The sequence below is a fragment of the Rutidosis leptorrhynchoides genome, chromosome 1, assembly GCF_046630445.1.
Source record: "Rutidosis leptorrhynchoides isolate AG116_Rl617_1_P2 chromosome 1, CSIRO_AGI_Rlap_v1, whole genome shotgun sequence".
Lineage (NCBI taxonomy): Eukaryota > Viridiplantae > Streptophyta > Magnoliopsida > Asterales > Asteraceae > Rutidosis > Rutidosis leptorrhynchoides.
The window spans coordinates 242,605,827-242,620,986 of NC_092333.1; the positions used below are offsets into that span (position 1 = coordinate 242,605,827).

The 15,160-nt window shown below is 32.2% G+C and overlaps 1 protein-coding gene across 1 annotated transcript in view; it reads right to left on the reverse strand.

The window, feature by feature from the left end:
* The window catches only part of LOC139896258 (uncharacterized), a 198,689-nt gene that overhangs the window by 157,681 nt on the left and 25,848 nt on the right, over window positions 1–15,160 (reverse strand). The window contains exons 2-4 of the mRNA XM_071878857.1: window positions 5,306–5,740; window positions 4,445–5,194; window positions 3,679–3,693 (exon numbers count right to left, since the gene is read on the reverse strand). Coding sequence (XP_071734958.1) covers window positions 3,679–3,693; window positions 4,445–5,194; window positions 5,306–5,740 — 1,200 coding nt within the window. The remainder of the gene's footprint in view (window positions 1–3,678; window positions 3,694–4,444; window positions 5,195–5,305; window positions 5,741–15,160) is intronic.

Consider the following 15,160-nt stretch of genomic DNA (forward strand, 5'->3'; position numbering starts at 1 on the left):
CAATGCCCTCATTTGCAAGAAATCAGTAACAATTTAAATTATTGAGGGTGATTTGTGTGAAAATGATTAAATTTTTACCAAAGTTTCCAAATATATTGGCGTTTGTTTGCTGAATGATAAATGGTGCACGTCATTTGTTCATTCCGTCTTGTTGTTATTTCACATATTTTGCATCTTTGTCGTCAAAATTACTTGCTTTTGCTGAACTTAATGCCAGTCTTTGAAAATGCGTTGTTTTACCCTGTTGTGTACATAAGATAAACTGCAAACATATATACATATTTTTGAAGTTTGGTTTATTACCCCACATTCAAAAATTATTAAAATCTAAGAATAAAAGTTAGATAATTATAAAAATGATTACAATATTAACAAAAATATTAAACATATCAATAATTACAAATTACAAAATAAAAATAAAAATAAGTAAACTAAGGATGATATTGGTACCAATAGGGGTTCCACGCATAACCATAAGTGCTATAGAATGCCTCGGCAGGGTCATACGTAGGATATGGTGGCTGCATCTCTATCGACCAAGGAGGGAAGACGGGTTTCGGTGTAGGAATATAGTTTCTACCTATGTGTTGGCAATGCGCTATGATCTGGTTCTGATGAACTTGCCAATCTTCAAATGCTCTCTGTCTAGCATTTTCGTATTCCTGAGAAGCTATAAACCTTTGCATTTCTTGCATCTGGTTCCCCCCTCCTACATTACCTTGTTCTTGGTTTCTCTCTACCTGTGGATGTCTACCATTGTATCGTACTGCGGCGTTATTTCGCCGCTTTAACACTTTCGCACCATGGTATACATTTAATCCTATAGTGTCGCGGGGTTCCGGCTCTTCTACTAATAATCCCCCCCGACTTATATCCACACCGAGATATTCACCAATCAAAGTAATAAAAATACCACCTCCTATTATGCTATGTGGACGCATCCCTCGAACCATAGCTGATAAATAATAACCCACACAATATGGTATACTTACAGCGCTGTGTGGGTCTCGAATACACATATGGTAAAACAAATCTTGTTCATTTACCTTTTCTTTGTTTTTACCCCTTTGTGTAATCGAGTTAGCTAAAAACCTATGTATTACTCTTAATTCGGCTCTATCTATATCCAAATAAGAGTAATTTCCCCCTTTAAAACGGTGGTGGCTTGTCATTTGACTCCACACACCGTGTGTATCAAAATTCTCATCTATTTTCCTACCGTTTAGTATCAATCTTCTACAATCGGCAGATGCTAACTCCTCAGGCGTATATATACGTAAAGCCTGAGCCATGTCTAGTAAAGACATGTGGCGCATCGAACCGCCTAACAAAAATCTAATAAAAGAACGATCGGTTAAACTGGCTACCCGATCATTCAACTCTATACTACATAACAACTCTTCACACCATACTTTATATACAGGTCTGCGTATGGTGAATAAACATATCCAGTCATTAAAAGAAGAATTACCATACCTCTGTACCAGTAATTCCCTAATTGGCCCGGCCAATTCTACAGCTTCCAAGGGTCCCCATTCTATGACCCTCGGTACCTCAACAACCTTTGAGTGAAGAGTATGCAAACCCCGTTGATATTTTGGATAATCTATCCAAAGTCTGTCAAATCGCAGGTTCGGGTGCAACTGTTCCAAATGCATATCTGAAAAGGTCATGACTGGATGAGGTACATCCTGCTTGTAGTAGTTATCTACCTCCTGTTGTTCCAAGTTCTCAGCAGGAGCATGGCGGGCTTGGGATGAAGATTCACCCCTTTCAGTCTGCAAAACACATCAAACACAAATTTTGTGCATCCAAATATGCATTAGTGTCAGCAAAATCATCAATCAAAATAATTACAATGACATTATCAATTTATATCAAACTTAAGCTTATTTTCACATTTTTATCAAATCTACACTTTTTCAAATAAGCATATACGAAAATTTTCGCCAAGTTCATAAGCATTCAACTCAAATAACATGTCAAAATAATCATTACTAGCAAATAAACAAGTCTCAAATGGCATTATCTTTCAAAGATCAAGTTCATGAATTTTGGACTTGAAAAAGTCCACTTTAATTCTCAAAATCATGTTTAGGCTCAAAGTTTGGATCATTTAACTACCTAGACATGTTACACTACTCAATTTAGTAATAATTCATGACAAAAATCGGCCATAACCTGTTTATATCAAAAAGCCCCAAATTGCTCAAGAACACAAACCCTAGATTCTAAAGATTTTGAAGTTTTTGGCTTCAAATCATGTTAACAAGCATCAATCTAGGTTATACATGCATAATATACTAACAATTTAACACTAATTACACTAAAAATTAACAAAATTCAAATTATGAAAATATGCTCAAGAACACACTAAAATTCGGATTTAAAGGTGATTTGGGGTGTAATTGTACCTGTTTTCTTGAGTAGTTCCTAGATATCATCCTTCTCAACATGATTGTAGTGAAAAATTTGAAGATTAACGGTGAAAAATCGAGTTTTTGGGATGATTTTCGTGGGTTTTTCGGGGGTTTTTTCGAGCTGTATATTTCTGTGTTTTTGTGTGTGTGTGAGTGATCAGTCGTGTGCAGCTGTTTTATTTTTTTTCTGTAATTTGGTCCCTCCGCGAGTCGCGGAGGTTTGTACTGAAAACTCCGCGAGTCGCGGAGTTATTTTTTTTTTTTTTTTTTTTTTTTTTTTTTTTTTTTTTTTATAATCTTTAACTTATAAAACAATTAAGAAATTAATTTTAAAATTTTGTTTCCCTTGTTATTTAGGACGAGGTCGTTTCGGATCGATGTCCTAGTCCGTCCCTCGACAAAATTTTAAAATTTGTCTTTTTGTAGCGATTGTTTTAAAAGCTAAGATTTTTGGGTTTTTTAATGTTTTTGGCATACTTTAAATCAACAAGATTAAAAATAATGATAATAAAAGTTCTCGTCCCTCCCTCGGGTAAAGCAATTTCGGTTCAAAGACCTAGTCTTCAACTTACGACGAATTTTAAAATCATATTTTTAACTTAATGAGATAAAGTAAATTTTTGTTTTTAAATTCACACAACTTAAATAATAAATTTAAAATTAAAAAATTAAAAATTAAAAATTCACACCAAACTTAATTTAAAAATTCATAAATTCATATCAAACTTATATTAATTTTTCAAATATTTACAATTTTAAATATATTGTTTTTATAAAGTTTACAATATTAATTTAAGGTTTAAATATTAAGATTAAAAACATAATAAAATTAAAAATCTTTTTGTCTTTTTATCCCACTTTAATCAATCAAATATTATCAAAAATATGCGCCCCTCTTTTCGGTAAAGTAATTTCGGTTCCAAGACCTAATTTAACTCATGACGAATTTTTGAAATATTTTGGGTTGATTGATTAAAGATATTTATACCTTAAGAATAAACGTTAAATTTCGCAGTGATGTAATAAATTTTTGAACGATATCAATAATTTCGGTCGCCAAACCTAATTTTATTTAATACCAATTTAATACTTTTTAGCGAACAAATTAGCGTTTATTATCAAAAGGTTAAAAATAAAAATAAAAATAAAAACTATACAGACATACCTGTGAAATAGATTTCTTAGTTATATGATCTATTATATTCATAAGATAGTCGGTTTAATTGGTTTTCCATGGCTGCATAGGCGTAACCTCGAGCATTCATTGTCTTTTCTTCTAAACATATGAACGGTTCGTCTCTGCATAAAGTAACAAATTCGGTATTTGAATAAGTTTGATTATTTGAACATTTACCTCCATGTGACCATTTTCCGCATTTGTGACATTTTTCTAGGTGTCGTGCTCTTCTTTTTGCTGCGGATTTTGATTTTCCTTTACCAAATTGTAACTTATTATCTTCGCATCTGGATCCTTTTCTAACTCCGTCCATTCTTTCTCTGATTACTGATACTAATTCACTCGGTAGTATGTCATTATTTCGTTTAGTGATCAAAGCGTGTAGCATTAGACCATGGTTTAGTTCACAGGCAGTCTTCATTTTGTAAAACCCTAAAAAAAATAAAAATTCAGAATGGGGGGAGAAGACTAGTTCTTTAGGGTCTGCTAGGGAAAGACCATACGTGTTCCATTTTCGAGAACTACACGAAAACAGACAATCTAACTCTAACAGAAATTCATATTATCCTTTAAAGACTTGATTCTCCCCACACTTAGTTAGCTGTGGTGTCGAAATTGTGATTAACTTCGTTGTCGACTTCCATCGGACCATGTATGTAATGTTTAACTCTGTGACCATTAACTTTAAATTCAATCCCATTTGAATTTATTAATTCTATCGTTCCGTATGGGAAAACTCTTTTGATTATGAATGGTCCAGACCATCTTGATTTCAATTTTCCAGGAAATAGCTTGAATCGTGAATTGAAAAGAAGAACTCTGTCTCCTTCTTTAAATTCTTTTGAACTTCTGATTCTTTTATCATGCCATTTCTTCGTTCTTTCTTTATAGATTAACGAATTCTCGTATGCTTCATGTCTTAATTCTTCTAATTCGTTTAGTTGACTTAATCGTAGACGTCCGGCTTCATGTAAATCAAGATTACATGTCTTCAAAGCCCAAAATGCTTTGTGTTCAATTTCTACTGGAAGATGACATGCTTTTCCATACACAAGTCTAAAAGGTGTGGTTCCAATTGGAGTTTTGTAGGCTGTTCTAAAAGCCCAGAGTGCATCCTCCAATTTAATGGACCATTCCTTCGGATTTGATCCTACGGTTTTCTCAAGAATACGTTTTAAAGCTCGGTTGGTATTTTCAACTTGTCCACTTGTTTGTGGATGATATGCGGTGGAGATTTTATGAGTTACTCCATATCTTTTAAGAATTTTCTCAAGTTGATTATTACAGAAATGAGTACCCCGATCACTTATTAAAGCTTTCGGTGTTCCAAACCTTGCAAAAAGACGTTTTAAAAAGTTTACTACAACTCGTGCATCGTTAGTTGGGAGAGCTTGTGCTTCCGCCCATTTAGATACATAATCAATGGCTACGAGTATATATAGATTATTATGAGATTTTGGAAATGGACCCATAAAGTCAATACCCCAAATGTCAAATACTTCACATACTTGGATGACATTTTGTGGCATTTCATCACGTTTACTTATTTTTCCGGCCCTTTGACATGCATCACAGGATTTGCAAAGAAGGTGTGCGTCTTTGTAAATTGTAGGCCAATAGAATCCAGCTTCATAAACTTTTCTTGCTGTTAGTTGAGGCCCATAATGCCCTCCTGTTGGTCCTGTGTGACAATGGTTTAAAATTTTACTAGCTTCATCTCCAAATACACATCGGCGTATTATTCCATCGGGACAACTTTTAAACAGATGTGGATCTTCCCAGAAATAGTGTTTTATATCACTGAAGAATTTCTTTCGTCTTTGGTACGATAATCCTTTTTCAAGGAATCCACAAACTAAGTAGTTTGCATAGTCTGCAAACCATGGGATTTCTTTATAATCTATCTTCAATAGATATTCATCAGGAAAGTTGTCTTGTATGGCCGATTCATTCAGAACTTCTAATTCGGGATTTTCAAGACGAGAAAGATGATCAGCGGCGAGATTTTCTGCTCCTTTTTTATCTCGGATTTCAATATCAAACTCTTGTAAGAGTAAGATCCAACGGATTAATCTTGGTTTAGCATCTTGTTTTGAAAATAGGTATCTAAGAGCAGAATGGTCGGTATAGACCACCGTTTTTGCTAGAACGAGATATGATCGAAATTTGTCAAAAGCAAAGACAATAGCAAGGAGTTCTTTTTCAGTAGTTGTATAGTTCGTTTGTGCTCCTTGTAATGTCTTACTAGCATAATATATAGGTTGAAATCGTTTTTCAATCCTTTGTCCTAAAACGGCTCCCATTGCAAAATCACTTGCATCGCACATTAGTTCAAATGGTAGATTCCAATTTGGTGTTATCATGATCGGTGCATTAGTGAGTTTTTCTTTAAGAATATTAAAAGATTTGATACATTCATCTGAAAAGATGAATGGCGCATCCTTTTCTAGGAGTTTATTCATAGGAGTGGCAATTTTAGAAAAATCTTTTATGAAACGTCGGTAAAAACCGGCATGCCCTAGAAAACTCCTAACTCCTCTAACATTGGTGGGATGTGGAAGTTTAGCAATTACATCTACTTTAGCTCTATCCACTTCAATTCCTTCTTTTGAAATTTTATGTCCAAGAACGATGCCTTCTTTAACCATGAAATGGCATTTCTCCCAATTAAGTACTAGATTTGATTTTTCGCATCTAATTAGCATTCGTTCCAGATTAACTAGACATGATTTAAATGTATCACCGAAGACTGAAAAGTCATCCATGAATACTTCCATGCATTCTTCTATCATGTCGTGAAAAATCGCCATCATGCACCTTTGAAAGGTTGCAGGGGCGTTGCAAAGTCCAAATGGCATGCGTTTGTAAGCAAAAGTACCATAAGGGCACGTGAATGTGGTTTTCTCTTGGTCTTCGGGTGCTATTGGAATTTGAAAATATCCGGAAAATCCATCTAGAAAACAATAGTAACTATTTCCGGCTAATCTTTCCAACATTTGATCTATGAAAGGTAAGGGAAAGTGATCTTTTCTGGTGGCGTCATTTAATTTTCTATAATCAATACATACACGCCATCCTGTTACAGTCCTAGTAGGAATAAGCTCATTTTTCTCATTTGTGATGACAGTCATGCCACCCTTCTTAGGCACGCATTGAACTGGGCTTACCCATGGACTATCAGAAATTGGATATATCAAACCTGCATCTAGCAGTTTAATAATCTCCTTCTTAACTACATCTTGCATATTAGGATTTAGTCTTCGTTGGCGTTGCACATACGTTTTATGACCTTCTTCCATAAGGATTTTATGTGTGCAATACGAAGGACTTATTCCTTTAATATCATGAATCTTCCATGCAATGGCTGGTTTATGAGCTTTCAACACAGAAATGAGTTGTGATTTCTCATTTTCAGTAAGAGAAGACGATATTATTACAGGTAATTCAGATTCACCATGTAAATAAGCGTATTCCAAATGGTTTGGAAGTGGCTTTAACTCTAATTTCGGAGGTTCTTCTATCGATGATTTATATCGATATCTGTCTTCTTCTTTTAGCATTTGAATTTCTTCTGTTGTTGGTTCATATCCATTAGCTATAAGTGTAGCTAACATTTCAGCTTCATCAATTGGTTCATTTCCTTCTCCTAAAGAACATTCTCCTGTTCCTTGTAATTCTGGAAATTCTTCTAATAATTCTGCATGTGCATCTATAGTTTGAATATAATAACATGTATCATCTGCAGATTGTGGTTGTTGCATGGCTCTATCAACTGAAAAGGTAACACTCTCATCCTCTATACTTAGGGTCAGTTTCTTACCGAACACGTCTATCATTGCTTTAGCCGTGTTTAAGAATGGTCTTCCTAATATGAGAGGAACTTGAGAATCTTCTTCCATGTCTAAAACAACAAAATCTACTGGAAATACTAAAGTACCAACTTTAACTAGCATGTTCTCCATTATCCCTCTAGGATATTTTATTGATCTATCGGCTAGTTGTATGCTTATTCTTGTTGGTTTTAATTCTCCAAGGTCTAATTTAGCGTATAGTGAATACGGCATTAGATTTATACTAGCACCTAAATCAGCCAATGCTTCTATTGAACTAAGGCTACCCAGAAAACATGGAATTGTGAAACTTCCTGGATCAGATAATTTTTCTGGTATCTTATTCAACAGCACTGCTGAACAATTAGCATTCATAGTAACAGCCGAGAGTTCTTCCATTTTCCTTCTATTCGTGATTAGATCTTTCAAGAATTTAGCATACCTTGGCATTCCTGAAATTACATCAATGAAAGGAAGATTTACATTTATCTGTTTAAACATATCCAAGAATTTGGATTGCTCGGCTTCAAGTTTTTCCTTCTTCATTTTACTCGGGTAAGGAAGTGGTGGTTGGTATGGTTTAACATAAGGTTTAGCCTTAACTGTGTTATCTTCATTAACCTTTTCAACTACCAGTTCTTTTTCCTTATCTTGATCAGGTTGTGGTTCTTGTGGAATAGGAATAGTTTCATCAGAAGTTACAGGTATTTCAGGTGATTTAAGTGTTGTACCACTTCTTGTGGTAATAGCTTTAGCTGTTTCATTCCGGGGGTTAGCATTTGTATCGCTTGGTAGACTTCCCGGTTTTCTTTCACCTATTAACCTTGCTAGGTTACTTACTTCTTGTTCCAGATTTTGAATAGAAGCTTGTTGATTTCTAAATGCTTGAGCATTTTGTTCATTGGTTTGTTTTTGAGATGTGAAAAACTGCGTTTGAGTTTCAACTAGCTTCGTCATCATATCTTCTAAATTCGGCTTTTTATCATCGGTTTGTTGTGGTGGTTTGTTTTGAAAATTAGGTCTTTGCTGATTGTAAGTATTATTGGATACTTGTTGATTGCTAGGACCTTGTTGGTTGTTGTATGGAATATTTCGGTTATAATTCTGGTTTTGATTGTAAATCGGTCTTGGCGGTTGATAATTATTCTGATAATTATTTCCAGGCCTTTGGTTTATGTATGAAATATTCTCTCTTTGTTCCATTGTTAATTCAATACTGAGACAATCTTTTGTCAAATGTGGTCCTCCACACTGCTCACAACTAATTCGTATAGCATGAATATCTTTAGTCATCTTTTCCATTCGTCTTTCGAAAGCATCTATCTTTGCCGAAATGGAATCTAAGTCATGGCTAGAATCGGCTCTAGCTGCTTTAGATGATCTAATGATGTCTTTTTCTTGGTGCCACTCATGTGAGTGGGAAGCAGTGTTATCAATAATTTTGTACGCATCAGTTTCGGTTTTCTTCATAATAGAACCACCAGCTGCTATATCTATGTCTTTTCTTGTAGTGATGTCGCATCCTCGGTAGAATATTTGTACTATTTGACAGGTGTCTAAACCATGTTGCGGACATCCTCTTAACAACTTTCCATATCTTGTCCATGCCTCATATAGAGTTTCATTTGGCTTTTGTGTGAACGTAACAATTTCTGCTTGAAGTCTTACGGCTTTAGATGCAGGAAAGAATTGTTTAAGAAATTTATCAATTAAAACGTCCCATGTATCGATCGCTCCTTCAGGTAACGATTCCAACCAATCTTTGGCTTCTCCCTTTAAAGTCCAGGGAAATAACATGAGATATATCTGTTCATCCTCCACTTCTCGGATTTTAAATAGTGTGCAGATCCTATTAAAGGTACGTAGATGTTCATTTGGATCTTCCTTCGGCGCACCACTAAATTGGCATTGATTAGTCACCATGTGTAAAATTTGTCCTTTGATTTCATAATCTGGCGCATTAATGTCTGGATGAGTAATTGCGTGACCTTGGCCAGTGCGTTTAGCTCTCATTCGGTCTTCCATACTTAAAGGTTCCAGATTCTCCATAATTGAATTTGTTGACTCGGTATCACTAGATGATTCTGATTTAATAGTTCGTTTCTCAACAATCTCTGTTTGAATGATTGTTGGTTCCGGAGGAAAGTTTAATGGTTCAGGATCTATGAACCGTTCCTGAATATTTTCTGGATTCTCAATTGTGAGGTTTGTTTCAAAAACTGGATTATCGGAAATTTGAACTGAAGTACTTGGTCGACTGGATGACGATTCTAAAGAAAAATCAACGGCGGTTATATTTGTTAAACGATGTCTTGATCGAGTTACAGGTGGTGAACGTACAAAAGGTGATGAACGTCTTGCTCGGTGCATTCACTGAATATCCTATTAGTTTTTAAAAGGAAAGAAAAATTATAATAAGTTATCCAATCAATAGACTTTTCTGATTTTGCCCACGTTTCGAATAGCCAAAAGATGCAGCAGAGGGGCAGGATTCGTTTGGTCTCAATATAATTGAGGACTGTTTGGCTCCAATAACCCGGTCCACGTACAAATCCAACTATTACTACGAACCAGAAAATTTTGATGTCTATTAATTTAACCACTTAAAATAAATTTTCGTAATTTTAAGAAATTTAGATAAGAAGTAGAAAAAAAAATTCTAAGTCCTAAAACTAGAATGGCGAGAAATAAGAGAGAAAAAGATTGCGCGTCGAAAAATGTCGAAAAAGAAAAAAATGGTTGAAAAATAAAAGGTGACGGAAAAATAAAAGAAACTTATAAAAACTTAAAAATACTTAACTAATTTAACCTTATTACTACAACTAACTTAAAATTATAATCGCAAATTGATATTACTAATTGGAATGATAATTGATACATAGTAAAAGGTCTAAAAATATTAAAGCTTACAAGAAAAACTAAATCCCAAATGGAAATAACTTAAAAAGAAACTAAAACTTAAAAAGGCGTCGCAAAATTCTAAAGCACCTAAATCTTAGTCTAAAGAAAAAGCACTTAAGGAATTCTACGGCAAAGCCTAAAAATCTAGGAGTAAAAATAACTATAGTAAAAACTAAGTTTAAAATTAATTATGAGCTAAAAAATACAAAAGTTACGCTACAATGATTAAAAAGGTACAAAATATAAAAATATACAAAAAGTTGTAAAAGGTACAATTTTTATAAAAATATTATTTTTATATTATTTATTTAATAAAACTACAAATAATACAATTTTATTAAAACTAATTTAACAAAATACAACAAATTAAATAAAAAGTAAAATTAAATCTAATAATAATAATAATAGTAATTAGGTTTTAATAATAATAATAATAATAATAAATAATAACCCGTGATTAGGGTTTTTGTCCGAGTGTCAGAGGCCCTCCGCGAGTCGCGGCAAATAAAGAGTAAAACCCCGCAAGTCGCGGGGATCCAGAAATCAGTTGACAGGTTTTGTTTTTTACGCGTTTTTCTTTATATTTTTTTTTTTTTATTATTTTCTGTTTTCTGTTTTTAATTTAAATAAACGATTTTTAATAAAATTTATATTTTTATAAATTAAAATAAAGATAAAGAAACTTATAAAACTTAAATATTTAACAAAATCCTAAAAATACTTATATTTTTGTTTTTCTTTTTATATTTTTGAATGATTAAAACGTAATTTTTACAAAAACGACTTTTAATAAAAGTAAATAAAAATCTTTTTTTTTTTTTTTATTATATTAGCGTTGCGCTTCCGGCTTTTAAGATGTTTCCCCGGCAGCGGCGCCAAAATTACTTGATGTTTCGCGAGGTGTATATAAAATAGTTATTAAATTTTAGCAGGAAATACTATTAAATACGATACAATTTTACACAAGATATTTATTTATTTATAGAATGGATATACTTAAACCTTGCTACAACACTTATAGGCAGTGTACCTAATCGTACAGTAGTGTAGTTTTTAGTAAGTCCGGTTCGTTCCACAGGGAAATCTTTAAACAAAGCTCAACGCTATATTAGTTTACTTTTATTAAAAATACAAATATATATATAAGTAATATTATTATTATAAAGGGGGGTTTTTACCGTTTAATGACCGGTTTGTCGATTTTAAAACTTTAGTCGCAGTTAAAACCTAATGTAAAATATAAAATAAATACAAGACTTAAATTAAAGCGTAAAGTAAATAACGATAATGAAATTGCGAATAAAAATGCGATAAAATAAAATTGCGATAATTAAAAGGTACGATAATTAAAAGTGCGATAAAATGAAATAACAATAAATAAAAGTGCGATAATTAGAAGTGCAATTAAATATAAAATAAAGGAAATTAAATATGAAAATAAAAGAATTATGCTTATTTAAACATCCGTAATCATGATGTTAGACGTGTTGATTTTAGTTTTATGCCCTTGGGTTAATTGTCCTTTGTCCTGGATTATTCAATATGTCCGTCTGGTTTTTGTCCATAACAGTCCATCAGTCATAAATATAAATTGCAAGTGTCCTTGTCAAATTATTATTATACCCGAAGATAAATATTCCAACTAATTGGGGATTCGAATTGTAACAAGGTTTTAATACTTTGTTTAATGAATACACCAGGTTATCGACTGCGTGTAAACCAAGGTTTTACTACTTTGTTAACAATTACACCAATTACCCTTGAATGTAATTTCACCCCTGTTTTGATTATTCTAGTGGCTATTAATCCATTCCCGTGTCCGGTTAAATGAACGATTATTCGTACATATAAATACCCCGCCCATCGTGTCCGATCGAGTGTATATGGTAATTTATAGGGACGCCCAATTGTAAATCTTTATATTAACTTTAACAAACTTTCATTTAGTTAAACAAATATAAAGCCCATTAATAGCCCATAGTCTAGTTTCCACAAGTGTCGTTCTTTTATCCAAACCCCAATTATGGTACAAAGCCCAATTACCCAATTTTAGTAATTAGCCCAACATCATGATTACTTCGTTTTAAACAAGCATAATAATAACTTAGCTACGAGACATTAATATAAAAAGGTTGAACATAACTTACAATGATTAAAAATAGCGTAGCGTTACACGGACAGAATTTCGACTTACACCCTTACAACATTCGCTAACATACCCTTATTATTAGAATTATAATTAAAATTAAAATATAAATTATAAATATAAATATATTACTTCGTATGAAGAGAAGAAAAAAATTGATATATTTTGATCAGAATTCGGGTTGATTTTATAGCCAGATTTGATTTTTGGGGCTCCGCGACTCGCGGCCAAATAGCCTTCAAACTCCGCGAGTCGCGGAGAGGTATTTTCATTTTCCACCCTTAGAGTTTCCTGCTGCCGACGGTTTTAAATATATATATATAATATATATATAATTAATATAATTAATTATATATTATATTATATTTATATATATAGTTAACTTGTAATTTTTAGTCCGTTGCGTCGAGCGTTAAGAGTTGACTCTGGTCCCGGTTCCGGATTTTCGAACGTCTTCGCGTACAATTTAATATCTTGTACTTTGCGTTTTGAATCTTGTACTCTTGTGAATTTGAGACGTTTCTTATCAATAATTGGAACCTTTTTGATTGTCTTTTGTACTTTTGAGCTTTTTGGTCGTTTGCGTCTTCAATTCGTCGAATCTGTCTTTTGTCTTCACCTTTTATTATTTAAACGAATATCTCTTGTAAATAGAACAATTGCAACTAAAAGCTTGTCTTTCTTGAGGAATAATGCTATGAAATATATGTTCGTTTTTAGCATTATCAGGGGGATACGTAACAAGCTAGGCATTTTAGAAAATTCAAATCCATTCACGTCTCAAGGTAGCTCAGGGTTTATTTAATCAAGATTTTTCAACATATTCACTCTCGTTTTCTTTTCTATTAGGACTTATTTGTAGAGCTAAACAAGATGTTCATGTATTCAAGAAATACTAGACTGATGATCCATGTTACCATATCATTAATAAGAATCTCTGGGATTCTTATAAGCGCGTCTACTAACATCTTCAATTTTATTTGTTCATAGATCACGATTGTTTCTGAATAATTAATATCATATCTATCTTTAAGCTTTTTCCACAATACACTTGAATCTTTAATCATATATGTATGATTAAGAAGTTTGGTTTGATTATAATAATTTTCTAAAATATACAAGTAGCTAGCTAGCTTGTAATTGTTGATTACTCGTTTATATTTTATATATAAAATAATCGTACGTGGATTGATTAAAGTTAGTACTGGGAGCTAGTGTCTTAATTAGTTTCATACTTTATTTGAGAAATGTCTATAAGAAGTTGTTATACTATAAATTTTGTTTTAATCTAGTAGAAATCATCACTAAAAGCTTTTATAAACAATTTAACTTCAAGCAGTACTACTCATTAATATTAAGTGAGGCGTTGAAATTGAAAGTTAAATAGAAAACTCTATGCAATATGCTTCTTACAAACTCACGTCTTTTACATAAAATGAACATTGTTATTTTCATTCAGGGTTTCTAAAATACAGATTGATTCGAGATGTTTTTCCACATTTATAACCCATGGTAAGTAATTATTCCCATTTGATTCTAAAGGAACAAATTTAAGCCTTTTCAAATTCGACATTTTCTATTATCAAAAAGATGAACAACATAAATCATGATCATAATCAATTTCTATTCATAGACAAATAACAACATGAAATTAGAATCATTTTAAATTCATAAGTAGCAAACAACAAAAAAATGGCATGATTATAAATGATAAAACCACAAAGGCATGATAGAATATAGGTTCACCCGGTGGTATATTAGCAACAATGATGTTACTTAGTATGACCAATATAATAGGAAAAATCATCCTCGGGTGAATCATCTTTACAAAAACTTTTGAGAGTGGTCATCCGAGAAAATGAAGTTTGATTTGTGAAATTGTGAAAATGGAGATGTTTATATTTAAAAAAAATATAGTCGTTGTAACATCGTCCGTTGACGTTAACAACCGTTATTTATATATGACCGTTGTAACATCGTTAGTTGACGTTAACGACTGTTATGTACTGTTGTATTAATAATAATTTTTAATAAAAGAATTTTATTATTATAAATACGATTACTATAAATACATTTAGTATAAATATGTCTAGTATAAATACGAAGATTAAGAGAATAAACATATTATGCATAAATAATAAATTTAAGAATAAATATTAGTATGCATGAAATAAATAATGATTAATTGCATAAGTAATCATAAATGTTAGATAACATAAATATAAATGTTAGTGAAGTTAATAAGAGTTAGATTACAGAAATATAATTCAGGCGGTATAACCGACCATATATAACATAAATATAAATGTTAGTGAAGTTAATAATATTTAGATTATAGAAATATAATTCAGGCGGTATAACCGACCTTATATAATATAAATATAAATGTTAGTGAAGTTAATAATAGTTAGAGTACAAAAATATAATTCAGGCGGTATAACCGACCATATATAACTTAAATAACATAAATATAAATGTTAGTTATGATGATAATAATATTTACCTTAATAATAAATAATAGAAGATATCGTTAAAGAAATTTTTTTTTATTACCTTGATTAGTGACTTGTGCTTGCTTAGATAAACCTTGATTATACGGAGCACTTCGTGCTTATAACGTGTTATGATTATATATAAGAACAAAGAGAGAAGAAAATAACAAAGAGTACTCTATAAGGAGTATATT